This window comes from Euleptes europaea, chromosome 17 (assembly GCF_029931775.1).
Source record: "Euleptes europaea isolate rEulEur1 chromosome 17, rEulEur1.hap1, whole genome shotgun sequence".
Taxonomy (NCBI): domain Eukaryota; kingdom Metazoa; phylum Chordata; class Lepidosauria; order Squamata; family Sphaerodactylidae; genus Euleptes; species Euleptes europaea.
This window is the reverse complement of record NC_079328.1, coordinates 2,556,031-2,578,767: the sequence shown is the minus strand read 5'-3', so window position 1 is coordinate 2,578,767 and position 22,737 is coordinate 2,556,031. Positions and strand designations below refer to the sequence as shown.

General features: G+C 50.7%; 1 protein-coding gene across 1 annotated transcript in view; it reads right to left on the bottom strand.

Moving 5' to 3' along the window:
• SLC6A19 (solute carrier family 6 member 19) overlaps positions 1-4,023 on the bottom strand; it is a 39,280-nt gene extending 35,257 nt beyond the window's left edge. The window contains exon 1 of the mRNA XM_056862502.1: positions 3,822-4,023. Within this exon, the coding sequence (XP_056718480.1) occupies positions 3,822-4,023 (202 nt within the window). The remainder of the gene's footprint in view (positions 1-3,821) is intronic.
• Positions 4,024-22,737: the final 18,714 nt, after the last annotated feature.

Here is a 22,737-nt window from a genome sequence, read left to right as displayed (position 1 = left end):
TGAGCCCTGACGTGTCTAATGATGTCTCTTTCGGGTTTTGATGGAGGTGACATCAGCGTGCCAGTGAACAACCCCCGCCAGCCACTTTCTCCTAGAGGTTTTGCCGCCTGCAGTCTGGCAACCCTAATTATAGGTATTAGCCAAAGTAAAATTCTTAAGAACATTTTCCAAGGCAATCTTTTCCTTATTTGATAATAATTATTTATAATTTTAATCCAGTGTTGTTAAGAATCCTGGAAAAGAATCCATGTCATTTGCAACTAGTTACATGCAGGAACCAGGAGACATTTGGGAGTGCATCTTAGGCACACATTTCTTCTGGACCCAGGTGCACTGCAGACACTGTTGTGTATCTACACTGGCATTGTCTGAGCATACAAGAGCACACACTTTCATTGCTGGGTTGGGATAATTATCCAAAATTAGATTTTTAAAAGTGAGGGGAAGAAAGACCAACATCCTTGCATCCAGAGATAGTGTTCGCACATCTGCACAGACATGGTGCATATAGGTGTTTGATAGAAAAGATGAGAGCCAGCATGGTGTGGTGATTAGAGTGTCAGACTAGGATCTGGGAGACCCAGGTTCAAATCCCCACTCTCACTCTGCCATGGAAGCTGGCTGGCTGACCGTGGGCTGGTCACAAACTCTCAGCCTGACCTACCTCATAGGGCTAATTGGAGGATAAAATGGAGGAGAATGCTATAAACCACTTATGGGTCCCCACTGGAGAGGAAAGTGAATTTGGGATTCAGTCTCACCTCTCCAAACAGGTGGTCCACATTGTCTGAGTTGACCACACCAACTATCCATTAGGTGAATGGACATACAGACCTGGCAGAAGGATCACCACATGGGTCACATAACATGGCTCACTGGATTTTTTAAACAAATCTTGCATATTTGTGCATGTTCAAGTTACATTATAGCAAAAGGATGCTGAAGAACCACACTTCTTTATATGGATCACTCTTGCTAATAAAAATAAATGGGTTAATCAGAAATGTGAATAAATGCAACGCATACCAATTCATGGATTTAAACAGATTCAAACTGAAATACAAATGTATCAAATTTGCATGTGTTGCATGTTAAGTTATCCAAAACATACAGTGCACAAAAAGAAAGCAAGAAAGGGTAAAGACAGTCACAGTCCATGCCGAGACACTTGGAAAATAGAAGCTTAGTAAAGATGTATAGATAGGCAAACCAAAACATGTGTAGAATGAATTTTTAAAAACACATTCATATGAAACACATATGAAGCTGACTTACACTACATCAAACCATCAAGGACAATATTGTCTACTTAGGCTGATAGTGGCTCTCTAGAGTCTCAGGCAGAGGTCTTTAACATCACCTACTACTTGGTCCTTTTAAATCACAGAATCATGGAGTTGGAAGGGACCACCAGGATCATCTAGTCCAACCCTCTGCACAATGCAGGAAATTAACAAATACCCCCCCACACACACACACACCCCAGTGACCCCCTACTCCATGCTCAGAAGATGACACAAAAAAAAAAAACCCTCCAGGATCTCTGGCCAATCTGGCCTGGAGGAAAATTGCTTCCTGACCCCAAAGTGGAGATTAGCATTTCCTCGGGCATGTAAGAAAGGGCCACAAGAGCCAAGCACTGATGCAACCCTTCCTGCCCTCCTTAAATGCACAGAATCAGCACTGTTGTCAGCTGGCTATCTAGCCTCTGCTTAAAAACCTCCAAAGAAGGAGAGCCCATCACCTCCCGAGGAAGCTTGTTCCACTGAGGAACTGTCCTGTCAGGAAGTACTTCCTAATGCTTAGCCGAAAACTCCTCTGATTTAATTTCAACCCATTGGTTCTGGTCTGACCTTCTGGGGCAACAGAAAATAACTCTGCACCATCCCTTATATGACAGCCCTTTCAAGTACTTGAAGACGGTTATCATATCACCATGTTGGCGAACCTATTTTTCTTTCTTTCACATTGCTTGGCATGATTTGTGAGAAACATATAAAGCCGGTAATTGCTGGAGATTTTTTAATGGATTTTGCTAAGCGATTTCAATATTTCTCCCTGATTTTAGAGGGAAGTGCTTTGACAATAATGTCCTTTCACATTTTACTTCAAAAGCCTGCTCATTCTAAGTCTTGTGAAACTGAAAGGTACATAAGCATATGGATCTTAGTGTGTAAAGGGATCATGCCCCTCTTAAACACTTTCCAGGGAGAAAAGGATAAGATAGACTGGAAAGCAATTAAATGCAATGAATTATTGTAAGTTTTAAAAAGAAGGTTATATTTTACAGGAAAAGAAAGAGTTTGAACTACAGTGGTCATACTCTAGAAACCACTTACTTTAGTCACAAGCAGTACTACTGACCTTTGTAAAACTATTCAACTAAGCAGCCATGACAGATGTGCCTTTTAATGTTTGTTGAGTACTGACAAAAATATTTTAGTTAGTCAAAATGTTTGAGAGATGAAATTATAGAGAATATTATTCCATCATATGTGTTCATGGTTCTGGCACTCATGGTGCATTGGCACTCGGCGATAAATAAGTGGGTTTTGGGTTGCAGTTTGGGCACTTGGTCTCTAAAAGGTTCGCCATCACTGTCATATCACCTCTTAGTCCTCTCCAGGCTAAATATACCCAGCTCCTTAAACCTTTCCTCATAGGACTTGGTTTCCAGACCCCTCACCATCTTCGTTGCTCTCCTCTGAACACGTTCCAGCTTGTCTACATCCTTCTTAAATTGTGGTGCCCAACACTGAACGCAGTACTCTAGGTGAGGTCTAACCAGAACAAAGTGTTATCATCACTTTGCATGATATGGACACTATACTTCTGTTGATGCAGCCAAAATTGCTTTTGCCTTTTTAGCTACATACTACTGCCAAGACAAGTCTTCTCCATCCTATACTTATGCATTTAATTTTTCCTACCTAAATGCAGAACTTTACATTTATCTCTGTTGAAATTCATTTTATTAGTTTCAGCCCAGTTAATCTGGGATCTTCTGCATGCCAAGCAGATGCTCTACCACTTTTTCTTTCTCCCCCTCCCCCCCCTCAAGTCATAACTGACTTATGGCAACCCTAGAAGGTTTTCCCTTCAACCACACAGATTTTTTCCAGTGAAAGCAGGCTTACATGCATATTTTACGAACATATTTTACGGACATTGCCCTTGTTAAGTAATCTCCTGTTTGGAAAGAATGTCCCATATTGTAATACAGTGAAAAGTAAGTACAACACATCGCTTTTGGATCAGTTCCCAGGGCACAAAATCTTGATGATGGAAAGATATTTTCAATGGGCTTAATGTTTTAAAACAAGGTGATCCAGTAATACATGTGAGTTATATGTTTCAGTTTATATTAAGTGGAACCTGCATGGTAAGAATGCTGCACCAGAGTACACAATTTCTTAATTAATCTTTTTTTTAAAAAAACATACTGCTCTCTCAGATACTTACAATTAAGATGTTAATAATATTTCCCCTTTTAATTGCTAGACATGGTATATACATGGAAACCAGAATACTTTTGGCTTGCCATACTTGACAGCATTATGAAAATACCCAAAAGAATAATTCAAAATTTGTATCTCAATAATTGCCTCAAGCCTATGCACACTTACTTATAAATAAATCCCAGTGAATTCCATATTTGCAAAGCTGTACATAAATATATTAACTATAGCTACACAGCACAATCCTACGTATGTCTATAAGTCTTCTGGAAATCTAAATGTTTTTTAGGTTGTTGTTAGTGATACACTTTGGGGTGGGGGGACTTTGGTACCACACAATCATTTGAGCTAGCAAAGACCTACCTCCTCCGTGGCTCTGGCAGAGATAAGGGAATCGCCATACGTTGCCCAGGCCTACACAGAATCCAACGCAGGTGAGCATGTATTGTGCTTTGTTATCCCATTTGGGTCTGGTGTCTGCCTCCCTTGCCTCAATGGTTTCCAGTTCCTCATGGGAAGGTATTCTAAGTTCCAGGCCAGGGTTGGGCAGTTTCAGCTTTACCATGGCGAAGCGTCTGCCTCTGGGATGGATATTCCTGCTCAGGTACAGGCAGCTGGTTCTGGAAGCCTCAACTAAAAGGGAGCCTCAACTGTTGGCTTCAGCTCTTTATAGCAAACCTTTGACACTCAGCTTGATGGTGCTGACTCAGGGCAGGAAAGACAATTCAGCAAAACGCCCGATTGACCAAGTCAGCTCTGAGACTTATTAAAGCCTTATCAGCCAAAGCTCTAAGAGAACATGGCCATCGCTTGGTATCAAAATGATCAGCAAAAGTTATGGCAATCCCCAGGGTAATTTGCTGCAATGTACATATACAGCCAGCTGTTTAAATAGTCCCAGCCACGCCTCTCTGCTAGCCCACAATAACACAAGGCAGAAAAGAGGCAACAACCAGAGGGGAATCAAAGCTCAAAGGCAAGTTCCAGCAAGCCCTCCCTCCCAGAATTGGGGTGGGGGTCAGGGTGGTTTTACCATGCATAGACTTTCTCTGAACTCTTGATTAGCAGCTCTTGATTTCCTTAGTATTAGTGACCAGCAACATGGAGGTCACCACCATGGCTAACGGGTAAGGTGAAGGAAGCAATTAGAGGGAAAAAAGTCTTCCTTCAGAGACTGGAAGGTTTGCCCAAACAAGGCGAACAGAAGCAAACACAAACTTGCACAAAGGAAATGCAAGCAGATAATTAGAGATGCAAAAAAAGATTTTGAGGGGCATATTGCTAAACACATCAAAACAAACAATAAGAAATTCTTTAAGTATATTAGGAGTAGGAAACCAGCTAGGGAAGCGGTTGGACCATTGGATGACAATGAGAGTAAAGGAACTCTAAGGGAGGATAAAGCGATTGCTGAAAAACTAAATGAATTCTTCTCATCCGTCTTCACTGTTGAAGATACAGGGCAGATTCCTTCTCCTGAACACAGATTTTGGAGAGGGGAAAATGAGGAACTGAGGCAAATAGTGGTAACAAGGTAGGAAGTCCTAGAACATCTAGACAAACTGCAAACTAACAAGTCACAGGGACCAGACGGTATTCATCCTAGAGTTCTTCAAGAACTCAAATGGGAAATTGCTGAACTTCTAACAAAGATATGTAATATGTCCCTTCGATCAGCCTCTGTACCAGAGGACTGGAGAATGGCCAATGTAACACCCATTTATAAAAAAGGTTCCAGGGGGGACCCAGGAAATTACAGGTCAGTTAGCTTAACGTCTGTTAACGTCTGTTCCGGGTAAATTAATGGAAAGCATTATTAAAGATAGAATTGTCAAGCATATAGAAGGGCAAGGTCTGCTGGGCAAAACAAAACACCGGTGCTTTTCAACTTGTTCATCAATGACCTGGAGTTGGGGGTTAAACAGTAAAGTAGCCAAGTTTGCAGATGACACCAAATTATTTAGAGTGGTTAAAACAAAATCGGACTGTGAAGAGCTCCAGAAGGATCTCTGCATACTGGAAGAATGGGCATTAAAATGGCAAATGAGATTCAATGTGAGTAAGTGTAAAGTGATGCATATTGGGACAAAAAATCCCAACTTCACATATACACTGATGGGATCTGTGCTGGCAGCGACAGACCAAGAAAGGGATCTTGGGGTGGTAGTGGATAGCTCAATGAAGATGTCAGCCCAGTGAGCGGCTGCTGTAAAAAAGGCAAATTCTATGCTGGCCATAATTAGATGAGGAATAGAGAATAAAACTGCTGATATCATACTGCCCTTGTACAAATCTATGGTGAGACCACACTTGGAATACTGTGTACAGGTCTGGTCACCGCACCTAAAAAAGGATATTACAGAGCTTGAGAATGTGCAGAAAAGAGCAACCAAAATGATTAGGGGACTAGAGCAACTGTCCTATGGGGAGGGGTTAAGACGCTTAGGGCTGTTTAGCTTGGAAAGAAGGCGGCTAAGGGGAGACATGATAGAGGTCTATAACATTATGCATGGTTTGGAGAGAGTGCACAGGGAGAAGGTTTTCTCCCTCTCCCATAATACTAGAACACGGGGTCATCTGCTGAAGCTTCCCAGGGACATGGCGCAGTTCAAACTTGAATTCAGAAAAGAAATCTGCCCATCTCACTTGTTTGGCGGAAAGTTTGTGCGTTCCCGTTAGGGCTTCTAAGTTCTTGTGATCAGTCCAAACCTCGAAGGGGGAGTCTGCCCCCTCTAAACAAATGTCTCCACACTATTAAAGCATGTTTCACTGCGGCAGCTTCCTTTTCCCATATTGGCCAGTTCAGTTGGGATTGGGAAAACGTTTTGGAAAAATATGCGCAGGGGTTCTGTTGATCGCTTTCCCCTCATGGCTACCTCGGAAGAGGGCCCCCCATGGCTACCTCGGAAGCATCTACCTGAACTACGAAAGGCCGCCCGCAATCCGGATGCTTCAGCACGGGTTCAGTAGTAAACAATTGCTTGAGAGTGTCAAAAGCCCTCTGACACTCCAGTCCACCTGCGCGCTCAGCTAAGAAGCTGCATTCCCTTTCCCCTTGGTCTTAAGGAGGTCGGTGATGGGTAACGCAACTTGAGCGAAGTTGTTGAGGAAACCCCTATAGAAATTTGCGAACCCCAAGAACTGTTGCACCTGTTTACGGGTGGAGGGAGGTTCCCATTCCACCACGGCTCGCACCTTTTCAGAATCCATGGCCAGTCCTTGGTGTGAAATTATCTAACCCAGGAAAGTCAATTGGTCTCGGTGGAATTCGCATTTAGATACTTTGGTATAGAGTTGATTTTCTCTGAGGCGCCATAGCACCTCTTTGACCATGGCAACATGCTCCTCATAGGACTTGGAGTAAATAAGAATGTCATCTAAGTAGACCACCACTCCTTTAAACAACAGGTCATGAAGTATGTCATTAATCAATTGCATGAAGACCCCCGGGACGCCTTTCAATCCAAAGGGCATCACCAGGTGCTCAAACATCCCAAAACAGCTGGAAAACGCAGTCAGCGGTTCATCCCCCTCTCTAATTATCACACGGTAATAAGCCTCAACCAATTCCAGTTTCGTAAAAATGCGCCCCTCTTTCAACTGGCTTAGTAAGTTAGAGATTAGGGGAATGGGATAGGCGTTGGTTTGGGTGACCGCACTGAGTCTGCAAAAGTCTATGCATAAGCGTAAATCACCTGTTTTCTTGCGTACAAAAAAGGCAGGGGCGCAATTAGGCACAGTGGAGGATCGAATGAAACCTCGAGCCAGATTTGTGTCGAGAAAGTCTCTGAGCACAGATTTCTCTTTGGGGCTCATTGGATAGATTTTACTCTTTGGTAATTTGCCTTCCCCCACCACCTCAATGGCGCAATCTGAGCTGTGGGGGGGGGGCAACACATCGCACTCCTTTATATTAAAAACATCAGCAAAGTCTACATACTCGGGGCAGTTGGGGAGCGTTGGGATACGCCGCCATAGCGGGTTCTTTCACTGCTAACTCTTTGTGATGGAGGTCGCACTGAGGTTGGGTAAACTTGATCGTCTTGGCTGCCCAGTCTGTAGTGGGGCTGTGTCCACGTAGCCAGTTTGCCCCCAACACCACTGAATAGCAAATGCTCGGTGCTATTGTGAAGTGCAACTGTTCACAGTGATGGCCCACTCCCATGGCAACTCTACTGGTGCGGTGATCTACCAGCCCTCCCCGAAATTCACTGCCATCCATTTGGGCGAACTGGATGGGCTGGGGTAGGCGCACCACCTTCACATTTAACGCTTTAAAAGTGTCCTCATTGATTAGAGAAACCCGTAATAAAACGGGTGACTGCGTTGAGTTTTCGAAAGTCAATGCACAAGCGCAAGTCACCCGTTTTCTTACGGACAAAGAAAGCGGGGGCTGAGTTGGGAGCGGTTGATGGCCGAGTGAACCCACGAGCAAGGTTTTTATCCAGAAAGTCTCGCAGTACGGCGCGCTCGGAAACGCTCATAGGGTAAATTTTACTTTTAGACAGTTTGCAGTCTCCCACCACTTCAATCGCACAGTCCATTTTGCGGTGGGGGGGCAATGCATTGCATTCTTTTACATCAAACACAACCTCAAAGTCTCGGTATACATCGGGTATTTGGGTCGACAGTAGGGCATCGGAGGCTAAGGCTGAGGCGGGTGGAAGGACGACCGTGACCTCGCGTCGATGCTGGTCACACTTAGGGTCGGTGAACGTAATAGTATCAGCCTTCCAGTCTATGGAGGGACTATGCCCCTTGAGCAAGTTGATTCCCAAAATGACCTCGTATCGGACAGGAGCTATGGTAAAGTCTATCTGCTCCCAATGGGAACCGATGCCCATTGCTACTCCCCGTGTGCGACGGTCGACCGGACCCCCTTTAAAGTGGCTACCGTCCATTTGGGCGAATTGGACAGGAGCCGGTAGACTCTCGGATTTGACTTGAAGAGCTGCAAAGGTGGCCTCATTGATTAAAGAGCGCCCGCAGCCGGAATCTATGAGTGCTTTGACACGTAACTGGGGGCCCCTTTTATAGTGTTGTAACACTACGTCCACATACACAGTATTTTTGACTTCACTCACCATGACAGGAGCGTTGGGTTTTGCAGGGGATTCTGCAGGGGTCTGTGGGGACGTTCCACTCACCACAGACCGTGTCCGTTTTTTGACAGGTCAAGAGGTGATTCCAGATTCAGAGCTGGGGAATTCCAATGACGGTCTTCATCTGAAGAAGGAGAGCTGTCCCCCAATGGGGCACTTGTAATCCGGGACCCTACAAGGTCGATAGGTGCAGGGAGACTAGATGGTTCTCCGACATGAAGTGCAGAGGGTGTGGGTCGTCCCGGCGCTGTGCTGCGGGTGGCCACGGTGCCTCTGCGTTGAGGTCATCCCCAAGCTCGGGGCGGTGCGTCCGGTCGAGCGAGTTCTGGACGTTGAGGACAAGCCACTGCAAAGTGGCCCATAACACCGCAAACGAGACAGGCTCCCCTCTGGAATCGGGACTCGTGATCCAGAGGGAGTCGGGTTGGTCTCCGTGGGTTGGGAGTAGAAGGTTTGGGGGGAGGTTTCTGACCGCCCCTCTCTTTGGCCCGATTTCAGACTAGGGAAATGAATCGCCGGCGGCTTTCTATTTCCTCCGCCAGTAAAATCCAATCCTCAAGGGTATCTGGGTTGCCTCGCATATAAGACCAGTTCAGAATGTCCGGTGCAAAGCTTCTCGGAAGTGGTGGATAAGGGTAGCTTCAGGCCAGTCCACTACTTTACTCGCGAGTCGTTGGAATTCATCCACGAATTCTTGAACCGGAGAGGAGCCTTGCCTGAGTTGCAAAAGTTCCGCTTTGGCTCTCTCTCCCATGAAGGGGTCCTCAAAACACCTCCTCAAGGCAAATATAAAATTGTTGAGGGAGTGAATGGAGCGGGACCGCGTATCGAACAGTCGTCCGCTTTCTCCGTTAGCAGGGAGGCAACGAAACGGACAGCTATCCTCGGTAGGGAAAAATTGTCTTTGCTCCCTCATGTAACTATCCACATGGTGCAAGAATCGGGACAGAGTCTCAACCAAACCGTCATAAGTAATCTTCAACTTGGGTTGCCTCCATGTCATTGGGGTGCAGGTGGGTGTCCAGGAATTGGTGCCCCTGGTACTCCCGGGGCACCCGGTAGCAACGGTAGGGCAGGGACTCCTGGCACTACGGGACCTCCGCCAGGGGCAACGGGCCCTCCGCCAGGGACAATGGGCCCTCCACCAGGAGCAACGGGCCCTCCGCCAGGGGCAACGGGTCCTCCGCCGGGAGGTACCACCGGCGCAGCTGGTTGCTGCGGCGGCTGTTGTGGCGGCTGTTGTGGTGGCTGCTGCGGCATCGTTGGAGCCGGGGCAACGGGCGCGGTTTGGGCTCATTGTAACTGGTCGTTGTCACGGAGTACTAGGGCCAGTTGGTCTTGTAAGCGCGCCACCTGTTCCATAAGGTCCAGATTCTGGTTCTGCAACAAAAACACATCGTCGCCGGTACCGCCAGTGCCGGTACCGCCAGTGCGGCGGGACTGGCTGGCCCATAGGTTAGTAGCCCAGAGGGACTCCCCACCGTATAGGTCCTCCTCATCAGATTCATCCGGTACAGTGGACAAAGGTCCCGCGAACCTATGGGCGCGTTGGACGCTGTGAGACAGAATGAAAGTCAGGGAGAACGAGGGAAATTCATAGCCCCCGGGGTGTTGGGGGCGTGTGCCGGATCACGCCCGTTCGGCAGCCAAGCGTTCCTTCTCCTCCTGTTCAGCCCGAGCCTTGGCCACGGCATCCGCCGTTGCCCGCGTCTGATCTTCAGCCCTCTTGCGTTCCACCAAGGCCTGGTCAGCCGCAAGCTTAGCGGCGAGGGTTGTAGTAATCAGTGGGAGAGCCTCCAGTTCCAAAGCCAAGAGGAGTTCAGAGGGGTCGGTAAGATCCAACATCGGTTGAATCTGTACCGCCAAGGCCGCCGCACCAGCACCGAAGTCAGGGGTCAGAAGCTTTGTGATTTCAGCCACAGAAATCGTCGCCGAGGACTTGCCTTGCAAGAGCGCAGCCACCCGTGTTGCCACCGCTTTTGCCTCCACTTGGCAAAGCTGTGGATCCGGTGTGGCTGGAGTCGCCATGCCTGGTGACGCAGCAGGACGGATCGGGACCCCTGCCTGATCCAACTGCATGTCACTGAAGGTTAATCCCGCCAACAGGCTAGTTAACAACTGTAAATCCTCTGCCGCCAAGCGAGCGTCCTCCACCAACCAGTGCAAGGTGTGGAGGTCTTGGCGAGCACTGGCATCCACGACTTCGGATGTCCAGGGAACCGTTGCGGCCAGAGAACGCCACTGAGCTCGAAGTAGTCCAGTCAGGCGGTTGACTTCCGCGTCAGTACGATGTATCTCAGCTAAAACATCCTGTGCTAAGTCGGGGTCGTCGTCCGCTGTCCCCAAGGGAAGGAACCAAGGATGGGAGCCTTCCAGGGCTCCGGGCAGGAACCCACCACCCGGGGAGCAAATCTGCTCCCACCCGGGTCCCTGGCGAACCGCACAGGGCTCCAGCCATGGGTAGGTAACTCGGAGAGCACCATCCCAGCTCCAATCCGAGAGCCAGGCGAACCCTCCGGGGCTCTAGCCTGACGGATGAAAGAGGAGTGTGGATTGCTGCCTTAATGTAAGCACTTGTTCCATAGGATTCCCAATAGCCACACCAGGAGACTAGTAGTCCCAAAAGAGTTGGTTTATTGGTAACACAGGTAAGCAGAGCTTAGAAATCGAAAGGCAGCAATGAGGGGGAAAGGGCATGCACTTGGTTATATGAGAACACTAGAAAAGCAGGAGCAATACAGTCTCATGAGATAATATCAAACAGCTTAGAAACACCAAGGCTCCCACGGACACCCGCTAGCTTCAAAGGGAACAGGAATGCGATCGTTAGGGAAACAGACCTTGAACGGGAGTCTGTGAGAAAACGAAACTATCTCAGACACAGAGAGCAGGCCTGACATTTGGGCGCAACCGGAATCAACTAAGGCTTTTACAGCAATTTGGGGTGCCCCCTTATAGGATTGCAAAATAACATCTAGGAACATGGTTTCTTCCACCTCGCTCACCATTCTTGGAGCTTTGGGTTGCACGGGTGCAGAGGTCTGTGGTGGCGCTCCGGTTACCACAGACCCAGTCCGTTTTTGACTGCTCAGAGGGCAAAACCAGGTTCAGCGCCAAGTTCCCCAGGTTCCCTCTTCTTCCGATGAAGCTGTAATGTCCTCGTTCGGAGCGGTAGCATTTGTAATCCAAATCCCGGTGGGGCCCACTGGAGGAGCAATGAGGCGATCTGGTGAAGAAACCTCCACGTCGAGATTGAGAGCGGGGGGACCTTTGCGTCTGGTGGTTGCGCCTCGTCCGGTAGCTGCGCTTCGTTGACGTCCTCCGCCCCCTGTTCGGGTTGAGCTTTCAGGACGAGGGGTCGGGTCTGGCCGTCCAGGTCGGCAAGGGCAAGCCGCCGTGAAATGGCCCATCGCCCCGCAGATGAGACAGGTGTCAGGAGCAGATCCTGGGAATGGTATGCTGTGGCTGTAAGCAGCTGCTGTTGTGTTCCTCGTCCAAGGTCTCGCCTTGTTCTCTGTTTAGACTTCGCGCCGCGAGAAGCACCGAGTGCCCCGTTAGTCTCCTTTGGTCTCCAGGTGTGGTGGTTACCATGGTGCCCTGTTATCAGTCTTTGTTTTGCTACTTATGTTCTGTACCTGCCTATCGCCTGCATTAGAGTCCATTTGACTTTTAGGCTTCTGAAACCTGTTGACTTTTCTGAATAAACCTGATTTTCTGGACTAAGCATCTCATGGAATTTATTCATGAAATTATTACGGGGCAAGAGCTGACATTTGGACTCTAATCTCTATTTCTACAATCCTGGCGGGCTCTTGGGTTGGGGCGCAGGACGAGCTCCCCGAGGACTGCGACCTTCTACACACCGTCTTTGTTGAAGCCCTCCGGACACGTGCGGAGGCCGACCGTTTGGGCAGCTTGGCGGTGCGCCAGTGGCTTTGTACAGCGGTGGCAGTTCCTTGGCAAACGAGGGACGCTGACCTACTGGCCCGCGACAAGCTTTTGTGGCTGGAGAGGTTGCTGGAGGAATTCCAGTCAGTACAATGGGACTTTGCTCTCCTTACTCAGTTGTTCAGTGAGCTCGCCCTCCGAGAGGTGCAGTGCCAGCCGGCGACCCTGATCCAGGACTGCGAGCTACCTTTCCAGATGGCCGGGGCCCCAGAGGACATCCCCGATCCTCTCCTGTGCCAACAGGAAGCACAAAATGTTGCAGCTAAGACTATCATGGCTCTTATGGACCTGCCGGCTGCCACGGCAGCGGAGGCCGACGTGGAAAAAGTTTTGCAACCTATGTTTGGCGATGCATCCGCGGATCTTGCCCAGCAAGTTCATCCCTTGTTGGGCAGGCACAAGGACATCCTTCCGATTTTGGAGCAGGCGGCTTTACCTCTAACAACTGCTGCCGAGGCAGCCAGACTCGCGGCGTGCAAAACGCTCGCTGACCAACAGCGGGCGGAGGAGGAAGCCACGGCTCGGGCTCGAGGTGCCTTTGGGATGCGAGCGGGGAGCCGCAATAAATCGGAATGGTCCTTTTCTACATGGTCCCCGGAACCCCGAGATTAGGGCTGTTGAATTGAAAAAAATTCGGTATAGTTCGGATTTGGCTGAATTCAGCCCGTTTAGATTTGGGATATGCTGAAGTTCGAACTCCCCCGCTTCAGGTCCGTGCAATTCGGCAGGAATTCAAAGTTCAGGAAAAAAATTCGGCCGAATAAAGCCATTAAAAATACAACCTTGCCTTTCCGCGGCTCTGGGGGGGCATTTTTGGGGGTAGAGGTCCCAAACTTTCAGCAGAGCTTCAAAGGACGTTTCTTGAAAGACCCCCCAAGTTTTGTAAAGATTGGGTCAGGGGGGGCTGAGATATGGGCCCCGAAAGGGGTCCCCCCACCCTAAATGTGCATGTCTGAGCAGAGCTTGCCGCCCACGCACAAAGCTCCCAGCCCCTTCAAACAGGTGAGAAGTTTGCAAAGCATTGCAACACAACTGCAAGGCAACACGACAGCAACACCTTTGCAACTGTGCAGAGCAACACCTGACACCTGGGAGTTTGCAAACCATGGAAAGGGACAGAGGCAGCTAGCTATGCATAATGAGCAGGAGGGGTGGAATTTCCCCTTTTGCATGGGACTCCAAATGCATTCTTTAAGTCACCATTTGAAAACAAGTTTTGAGCAAGCATCCAAATAGACCAAACCGCTCTTATGAGGGAAAACCTGAAGACACACAACTGAAACCCCCCCTCAAACCAGGGAGAGACTCGACGGGGAACACACACCCCAGGCAGAACCGGCAAAAGCCCCCTTTGGCTTCCCCCCCACCCACAGAAACTGCTCCCTCCCCCCACACACACAGACTCTGCTTCCCCCCCACACACACATACACAGGAGAAAAATTATAGATTAAAGCCCCCAAAGGGGTCTTACTATGGCTGTCTTCTGTTCCATCAGGAGGGGCTGGGGAGTACTGAGTAATCCAAGATGATTCCATTTAGGCATGGGACGTTTTGCTCTGGAGATGCATACAGGATCCCATTCATCCCAATAGGGAAAAGGGGAAAGGGGAAAGCCCGTATCTCGGGACCCCCTAACCCAATGTTTACAAAACTTGGGTGGTCTCTTAAGAAGGCTTGTCTGAAGCTCCGCTCAAAGTTTGGGATCTGCACCCAAAAAATGCGCCCCCTGCAGCCACGGAAAGAGAAAAGGGGGGAGCCGATATTTCTGCTCCCACTGAACCCATCTTTACAAAACTTGGGTGGTATCTTAAGAATGATTGTCTGAAGCTATGCTGAAAGTTTGGGGGCTGTATCCCCCAAAAAGCAGCCCCTGCAGCCACGTAAATGGAAAAGGGGGGAGGGAAAAGGGGTGGAGCCCATATCTCGAGACCCCCTGACCCAATGTTTACAAAACTTGGGGGGTATCTTAAGAAGGCTCATCTGAAGCTCCACTGAAAGTTTGGGGTCTGTACCCCCAAAAATGCGCCCCCTGCAGCCATGGAAAGAAAAAAGGGGGGAGCCCATATCTCGGGACACCCTGACCCAATGTTTACAAAACTTGGGTGGTCTCTTAAGAAGGCTTGTCTGAAGCTCCGCTCAAAGTTTGGGATCTGCACCCCCAAAAATGCACCCCCTGCAGCCACAGAAAGGAGTGAATGTGCACAAGCACCCCCACACACACACACGAGGATTTCCCTCTCTCTCGCTCTCTCTCCCCGGCTGGGCCGCACATCAGCTGATTCCTCCAGTACTCAATCCTGACTGATTGGCCAGAAGAAGACCCAGCTTGGCCACTGATTGGCCGGGGAAGGAGAATGCTGCTTACTGACGGTTATGCTGCTTACTGCCGCCCCGAATTGGCCGGATTTATTTGTGAACTCCCGAACTGGCTGAATTCGGCTCCCCAGTTGCCCGCCATTTTTAAGTTCGGTTCGTCCCGAACTAAAAACCACCGAATCGGGAAATTCGGCTGTTTTTCTGTTCAGGCCGAACCGAATCAACAGCCCTACCTGAGATACAGCCTGTAGACGGCGGCTTGCAGCGGGGCTGCTACGGGATCCAGAGGACGACTACGAGGAGTGGAATACAAACTTCCGGGCTAGCCAAGCCCGACGAACGGGGGGTGCTGAGGAAGAGATCCTCACTTTGAAGTATCAAAACCGAGACTTATTGGATCGTATGGGCCAAATGCAGGACCGAATCGACGTCCTAGTACACAAACTTGCGCGACAGCATCAGGGGCTGCCAGCTCCGAGGCAACCAACCGGCCCAGGGCAACTGACTGTGCCACCAGAGAGGCCCGGGCAACCAGTGGCGCCTGGGCAACCAGCGCCGCCACCAGCGGGAGTGCCAGCTGCGCTGCCAGGGCAACCAGTGGCATATCCAGCGGGGCCTCCAGCTGGTCCTCCATTATTACTGGGGGGACTAGTAGCCCCTGCCGCCCCGTGGAAGCCGCCTCGGTTATGCATCACTTTCGACGGCTCCGCTGACGCATTGCCGTATTTTTTACATCAAGTGGACAGTTACATGAGGGAACATGGACATGCCTTCCCCACGGCAGACAGCCAAGTGCGGTTTGTATCATCTCTGCTGATGGGAAGGGCTGCTGAGTGGATGATCCTTCAATTTGATACGCAGGCCCGATCCATGTACTCGCTGAATGAGTTCATGAGGGCGCTGCGGAGGCGTTTTGAAGACCAGTTCCAGGGGAAAAAGCCAAAACTGCCATCCTGCAACTATGCTAAGGCTCTACCCCTGTGAGAGAATTCGCCGACGAGTTTCAATGATTGGCGAGTAAAATAGTCGATTGGCCGGAGGCCACTCAGATCCATTACTTCCATACAGCCCTCAATCCCGATATTCTAAATTGGGCCTACATGCAACGAGACCCAGCGACTTTAGAGCAATGGATTTTACTGGCTGAAGAAGTGGAAAGCCGCCGCCAGTTCATCACCCTTACCCGCCGTCAAGCCAAGGACGAGGCCCCCCCCCCAAAGAATCCTCCCAAAGTCGCTGCTCCGGCCACACCGTGGAGGCAGGCTCAATCTACCCCTGACCGTGCTTTGCGTTTTCTGAGAGGGGCCTGCCTCGTTTGCGGCGCGGTGGGGCACTTCGCTGCAGCCTGCCCGCTACGCACAGAGCAACCGAACTCCCTACCACGGCTAGACGGAACACCCCGAGGGAGAGATCGCGCTCGAGGACGGAGCACCGTGGGCAAACTCAGCATCGCTCTGGGATGGAGAGCGCCCCCAGCCCTCCATGTCGAAGAGGCGACCACGGAGGCATTACCAGCGGACCCGTTGGGGTCCAGGATTAAAATTGCTCTCCCCCCGGGACAGTTCTGCTTCATCGTATGAGAGTGACCGCTGGGAAGCTGCTGCCCTCAATCTGGAGTCACCCCTCGAGCCGCCAAAAATGGGTGGTGTCTGCGGTAGAGGGAGCGCTGCCGCAGACAACAGCAGGACCTCCTGCAAAACCTCAAGCTCCCTTAATGGTGAGTGCAGTGGAAGAGACGATGTATGTGGATGTATTGTTGCAACATTATAAACGGGGTCCCCAATTAAGAGTCAAAGCCTTAGTCGACTCAGGGTGCGCCCGCACTTTGATCAACGAAGTAACTTTTAATGCACTCCAAGTGAAATCCCTGCCTTTACCAATACCGGTTCATTTCGCCCAGATGGATGGTAGCGATTTCAGGGGTGGGCCAGTGACTCGGCACACAGTTGGGGTGGCGATGGGGATTGGCCACCATTGGGAACAAATTAACTTCACCATAGTACCCAATGTCCAATACGACGTGGTGCTGGGAGTAAACTGGCTCAAAGGACATAGCCCTACTATTGATTGGGGGGCTGGGACGTTGGCATTCGACAACCCGCTATGTGACCAACACTGATATGAGGTGGCGGTTAAAACCGTCAACACCCCAACCCCTGCCCTGGCCTCAGAGACCTCTGATCCTCCCGCACTGCCCCCCCCAATATCAAGACTTTGCAGATGTGTTTAATGTGCAAGAATGTGACATCTTGCCCCCCCCCCCACCACCAGACGGACTGTGCTATTGAAGTGGTGGGCAATGAAAAGCTGTCAAAAAGTAAGATTTACCCAGTGAGCCCTACAGAGATGGGAGTGCTTCGGGACTTCCTGGATAAAAACGTAGCTCGAGGTTTCGTCCGTCCACTGCTCCCTTTTCTGCACCCGCTTTCTTCGAGCACAATAAAACAGGAGACTTGTGTTTGTGTATTGACTTTCGCAAGCTCAACGCTGTCACACAAACCAATGCTTACCCCATCCCTCTTGTTTCAGATCTCCTCGGACAACTGAAAGAGGGACATAACTTCACTAAATTGGACCTAGTCGAAGCATATTACAGAGTTAGGATCTGGGAGGGGGATGAGGCTCTAACAGCATTTTCTAGTTGCTTTGGGATGTTTGAATTCCTGGTCATGCCCTTTGGCTTAAAAGGGGCTCCGGGGGTCTTCATGCAACTAATTAACGAGATCCTATGTGACCTTCTGTTCGAAGGGGTTATAGTTTATCTGGATGATATACTTATATACTCTAAAACTATGGACGAACATGTTGCCTTGGTTAGAAAAGTATTGCAACGTCTCAGAGACAATCAGCTCTATGCTAAAGTATCCAAGTGTGAATTTCACCAGAAGCAGTTGACATTCCTCGGCTATGTCATTTCACACCATGGACTAACTATGGACCCTGAAAAAGTGCAAGCAGTACTCGATTGGAAGCCACCCTCCATCCATAAGCAAGTCCAGAAGTTTCTTGGATTTGCAAACTTTTACAGAACATTCCTCCCCAATTTCGCCCGCATTGCACTCCCCATCACAGATCTCCTTAAGACTAAGGGGAAGGGGAATGCAGCTGCCTTACTTAACGCTTAAGTAAATTGGACCCCCCACTGTCAAACTGCTTTTGACACTCTGAAACGCCTGTTTACTTCTGAACTTGTTTTACAACACCCAGACTGTAACCAAATGTTTATTGTGCAAGTCGATGTGTCCGAAGTTGCCATGGGGGGAGCCTTGTTACAGAGAGGGGGGATGGTCAATTGCATCTGTGCGCTTACTTCTCTAAAAAAATTCACACAGTCTGAGCTCAACTGGCCCGTATGGGAAAAGGAGGCTGCTGCTGTCAAACATGCTCTGACTGTGTGGAGGCAGTTCTTAGAAGGTTCCAAACTACCCTTTGAAGTCTGGAGCGATAACAAGAACCTGGAGGCCCTAACAGGGGCTCACAAACTGTCCGCAAAACAGGTGCGCTGGGCAGACTTCTTTGCCCAATTTCGCTTCGTTTTGAAACATGTACCAAGGAAGCAAAACTTACTGGCCGACACTTTGTCTAGGCTTCCCCAGTATCCTACCAAAATTGATCAGCCCACTGACTCTCTCTTCACCCCTGCCCAGCAACGTTTATTGCCTACGCTCGCAGTGCAAATGCGATCCCAAACCCGGTCGCCGCCACTGCCGTCGAAGGACGGGCAAACCTCACGCCCAGCTGAGCCGGCGGGGCAGCCCGTTCCACTGCCTCCGCCGGCCGAACAGCCTGTAGTTCCCAAAGTGCAGAGCCCCGGCCGCTCAGCCCCACTCCCTCCCGTGGCACCGGCTCCGCCTGCACCACCCACCACCACGACTCCCAAGGTTGAGGGGGTGGAGGGACTGCCTGAATCGTTCAAAGAAACTTTGCGTCGTAGCTACCAAGTTGACAACTCTGCACAAGCCTTACCGGCTACTCTAGTGAAACGGGGGGACTTTTGGTACAAGGATTCCAAGTTGTACGTTCCTGCGGGGTTAAGGGGGGAGGTGTTGGGCTTGGTTCATGGGGCCAAGACAGCCGGACATTTTGGATTCCTCAAAACGTTGCATCTGTTACGGCGTCAATTCTGGTGGGCGGGCATGCGATCAGACGTAGACTCCTTTATCCGCAGCTGCCCCATCTGTGCCGCAGCCAAACAGGCCCAAGGCAAGCCGCCCGGACTCTTGGAGACCCCCTCTAGAACCTGGGAAGTGATTGCAATGGATTTCATGACGGATCTTCCCCCCAGTGGGGGAAAAACAGTGCTTTGGATAATTACAGATATCTTTTCTAAACAGGTGCATCTTGTCCCTTGCGCAGGTATTTCTTCCGCCCCGAAACTGGCCCGCCTCTTTGTGTCACATGTCCTTCGACTGCATAGTTTTCCACGCAAGATCGTGAGTGACGGGGGGCACCTATGTGGCCAAATTCTGGAGGGCCTTTCTGAAATTAGTTGGGGTGGAACAGGGTCTGTCTAGTGCCTTTCATCCTCAAACTGATGGTCAAACTGAGCGAGTGAATGCTGTACTGGAATGTTACTTACGCTGTTACATGAATCACCACCAGGATGATTGGGTAGACTTGTTGCCCTTTGCAGAATACGCTTACAATAATGCAGTCCATCAATCCACTGGATTTAGCCCCTTCCAGGCAGTGTATGGCAAGGACTTGTGCCCCGTCGGGCACTTTGATGTGTCCGGGGAGGGGGAGCACTCTGACGTGAATGAGTGGGTGCATACTGTCCAAACGACTTGGCCATGGCTCGTTAAGAATTTAGAACGAGCCAAGCGCAAATACAAAGTTCAGGCCAACAAGCACCGTTCACCAGGGAAGGACTGTAAGGTGGGGGACCTAGTGTACTTGTCCACCAAGAATCTGTGCTCCTCTCGCCCCTGCGGCAAACTCAGTGCCAAATATGTGGGTCCTTTCCCCATCTCCCATATCATCAACCAGGTCACCGTGGAGCTCTCCCTCCCCAAATCTTTACGCAGAATTCATCCGTTATTTCATGTCAGTCTCCTTAAACTATATGTGCCCTCAGACAAATGGCATCCAGAACCACCGCCTGAGATGCCCAAGATGGTGGGGGGGAGTAGCATTTCGAAGTTGCTAAAATCTTAGATTCGCGATTTCACCGGGGCACCCTTCAATACTTAGTCCGCTGGAAACATTTTGGCCCCGCCCAAGATGAGTGGGTGCATGCCAGGGATGTCTCCGCCCCCCCAGTTAGTTCGGGACTTTCATGTCGCCTACCCTGATAAGCCTGCCACTGGGGGGTGAGGGAGGCTTTTGGAGGGGCAGAATGTCAGGAGCAGATCCTGGGAATGGTATGCTGTGGCTGTGAGCAGCTGCTGTTGTGTTCCTCGTCCAAGGTCTCGCCTTGTTCTGTTTAGACTTCGCGCCATGAGAAGCACCGAGTGCCCCGCTGGTCTCCTTTGGTCTCCAGGGGGTGGGGGTGGTTACCATGGTGCCCTGTTATCAGTCTTTGTTTTGCTACTTATGTTCTGTACCTGCCTATTGCCTGCACTAGAGTCCATTTGACTTTTAGGCTTCTGAAACCCGTTGAATTTTCTGAATAAACCTGATTTTCTGGACTAAGCATCTCATGGAATTTATTCATGAAATTATCACGGGGCAAGAGCTGACAACAGGCCCCACTCTGGAACCGTTGGGCTCGGGCTGGAGTTGGGGCAGCCGGGTGTCGCAGCGGTGGTGCAGGCGTTTTTGGGGTCGGCTGCTCCTGCCATGGGCCAAGGTTTTTTGCCTGGTGTCTGGATATGGAAAGCACTTGTCGGCAATTTCCCACTTCTTCCGCAAGTAAAATCCAGCCTCGAGATGCGGTGGGTCTCTCTGCATGAGGGCCCAGTATAGAATTTCGGGGTGCAATCCTTCACGGAAGCACTGCACTCGTGTGGCCTCGCTCCAGTCCACGATCTTGCTGGCAAGTCTTTGGAATTCACTGGCATACTCTCTGACAGACTTAGTACTTTGCCGCCGTTGGAGAATGGTAGTCTTGGCCCTCTCCCCCTGGAATGGGTCCTTGAACATCTTCGTAAAGCCCGCATAAACTCGTTTAGAGTCTGCATGGATCGGGCCTGAAGATCAAACAGCTGGATCATCCACTCCGCCGCCTCCCCGTGCAGGAGAGACGAAATGTACCGAACTCGACTGTCCTCAGTGGGGAAAGTCATTCCTTGCTTTCATGAAACTGTCCTAATGGTGCAGAAAGTACGGCAATTCATCTGCAGACCCGTCGAAGGTGAACTGCAAATCCCGTTGTGAAGCAAACGGGCGCAGTGGTGGTGCATAGGGGTATCCTGGCAACGCGGGTAATACGGGATATCCCAGGAGCAGGAATGGTGCTGGTGCCGGTTGTCCCGGCGAAGGCGGCGCTGGAGCCGGTTGTCCCGGCGGAGGCAGCGCTGGAGCCGGCTGCCCTGGCAGAGGCTGCGCTGGAGTCGGTTGTCCCAGTGGAGGAGGTGCCGGGGTTTGTAGCCTCGGCGGTGGCGGCACCGGAGCCGGCAGGAGCGGGGCAGGGGTCGGTTGAGTCCATTGCAACTTCCCCATCTCCCTCCACATAGTAGCCATTTGATCCTGCACTTGAGCAAGCTGCTCTTGTAAATCCAGGTTTTGGGACCGTAGGCATTGGATCTCCTCCTCGACCCCTCTGGTACGCCAGGCTTGGGACGTTCGGAGGTCTGTATTCCAGTCTCCCAGACCTTCCTCTCCCGGGTACCCTCTGCCCTCCTGCGCAAAACTACTGTGGCGGTCGGCATCAGCCAGTCTTTGTTGGCGAGCCGTGTCCCTAGACGGGAGAGGATAATACGAGGGATTGGGGGAGAAAGAACCAAGCGACCACTCTTCCCCCCGTATCCGGAATCCTTGTTTCCTTAGTCCGTGCTCCAAGTAGGGCGGATGTCCATGTGGCTAGTGCCACGGACGCTTCTGTGGTCGCCAACGCCTCCGTCTGCGCGGCTGCCAGCGCCTCCGCTTGCTCAACCGCTAGCGCCGCCGCTTTAGCCGTCTCCAGCTCGGCGGCGCAAGCAGCGGCCACCTCGGTCAGCACTGGTTCAAATCCCTGTTGTAACAGCAGTAAAAGTTCTCCGTGGTCACCTAACTGAGGTAGCGCCTGTCGCACAAGTTTCCCTGGCACGGGGTGACCCAAAACCGCCTCCAACGTCTGCTGGACGCTGGCCTCAGTAGCGGTGCTTACTGGTACATCCATCAAGCGCAAGACTTTGGCGGCGGCGTTTTCGGCCTCCTGGCAAAATCGCTCCCAGGAGCGATTTCGTCCAGCGCACCCGCCATGTCGTCTGGGGGGGGTAGACTGCTTCCCTGTAACAGTTGTTCGCCTCCGCCCAGTGCACAGGTCCTGCCGACTAGACGTGTTAGTAGCACCGCGCCCTGCTGGGCTAGACGGGCTTCCTCGAGGAGGCCGGCAAGCCAACGTGCCTCATCACAGGCACAGTGCGCGGCCTCCGAAGTTTCGATGGGTGCCGCTTTCTCAAGGGCTACCCACTGCAAGGCCACCAAACCCGCCAGCCGAAAGGCCTCCTGATGAGTGCGACGTGCTTCCTCCAGGAGCGCTCGCTGGAGGTCTCCCCTGGCAATTCCAGCTAGGGCGCGGGTGCAAGCCGTTGACACGATCAAATGTTGAAAAAATAGAGGATTAGTGTCCTAATGTGAGCTCTGGGCTTGCCATACAATTTCCACAACCAACTTCTAGACAGGTTCTCCATAGAAAGATGATTTAATGGAAATAATACATCAGGTTACAGGAACCACTTGGAAAGTGCAAGGACACTAATGGGGGAAAAAGTGAGAGCGAACAATCTGGACTATTACTGGTTGCTACAGCAACCCCCTGATAACACTT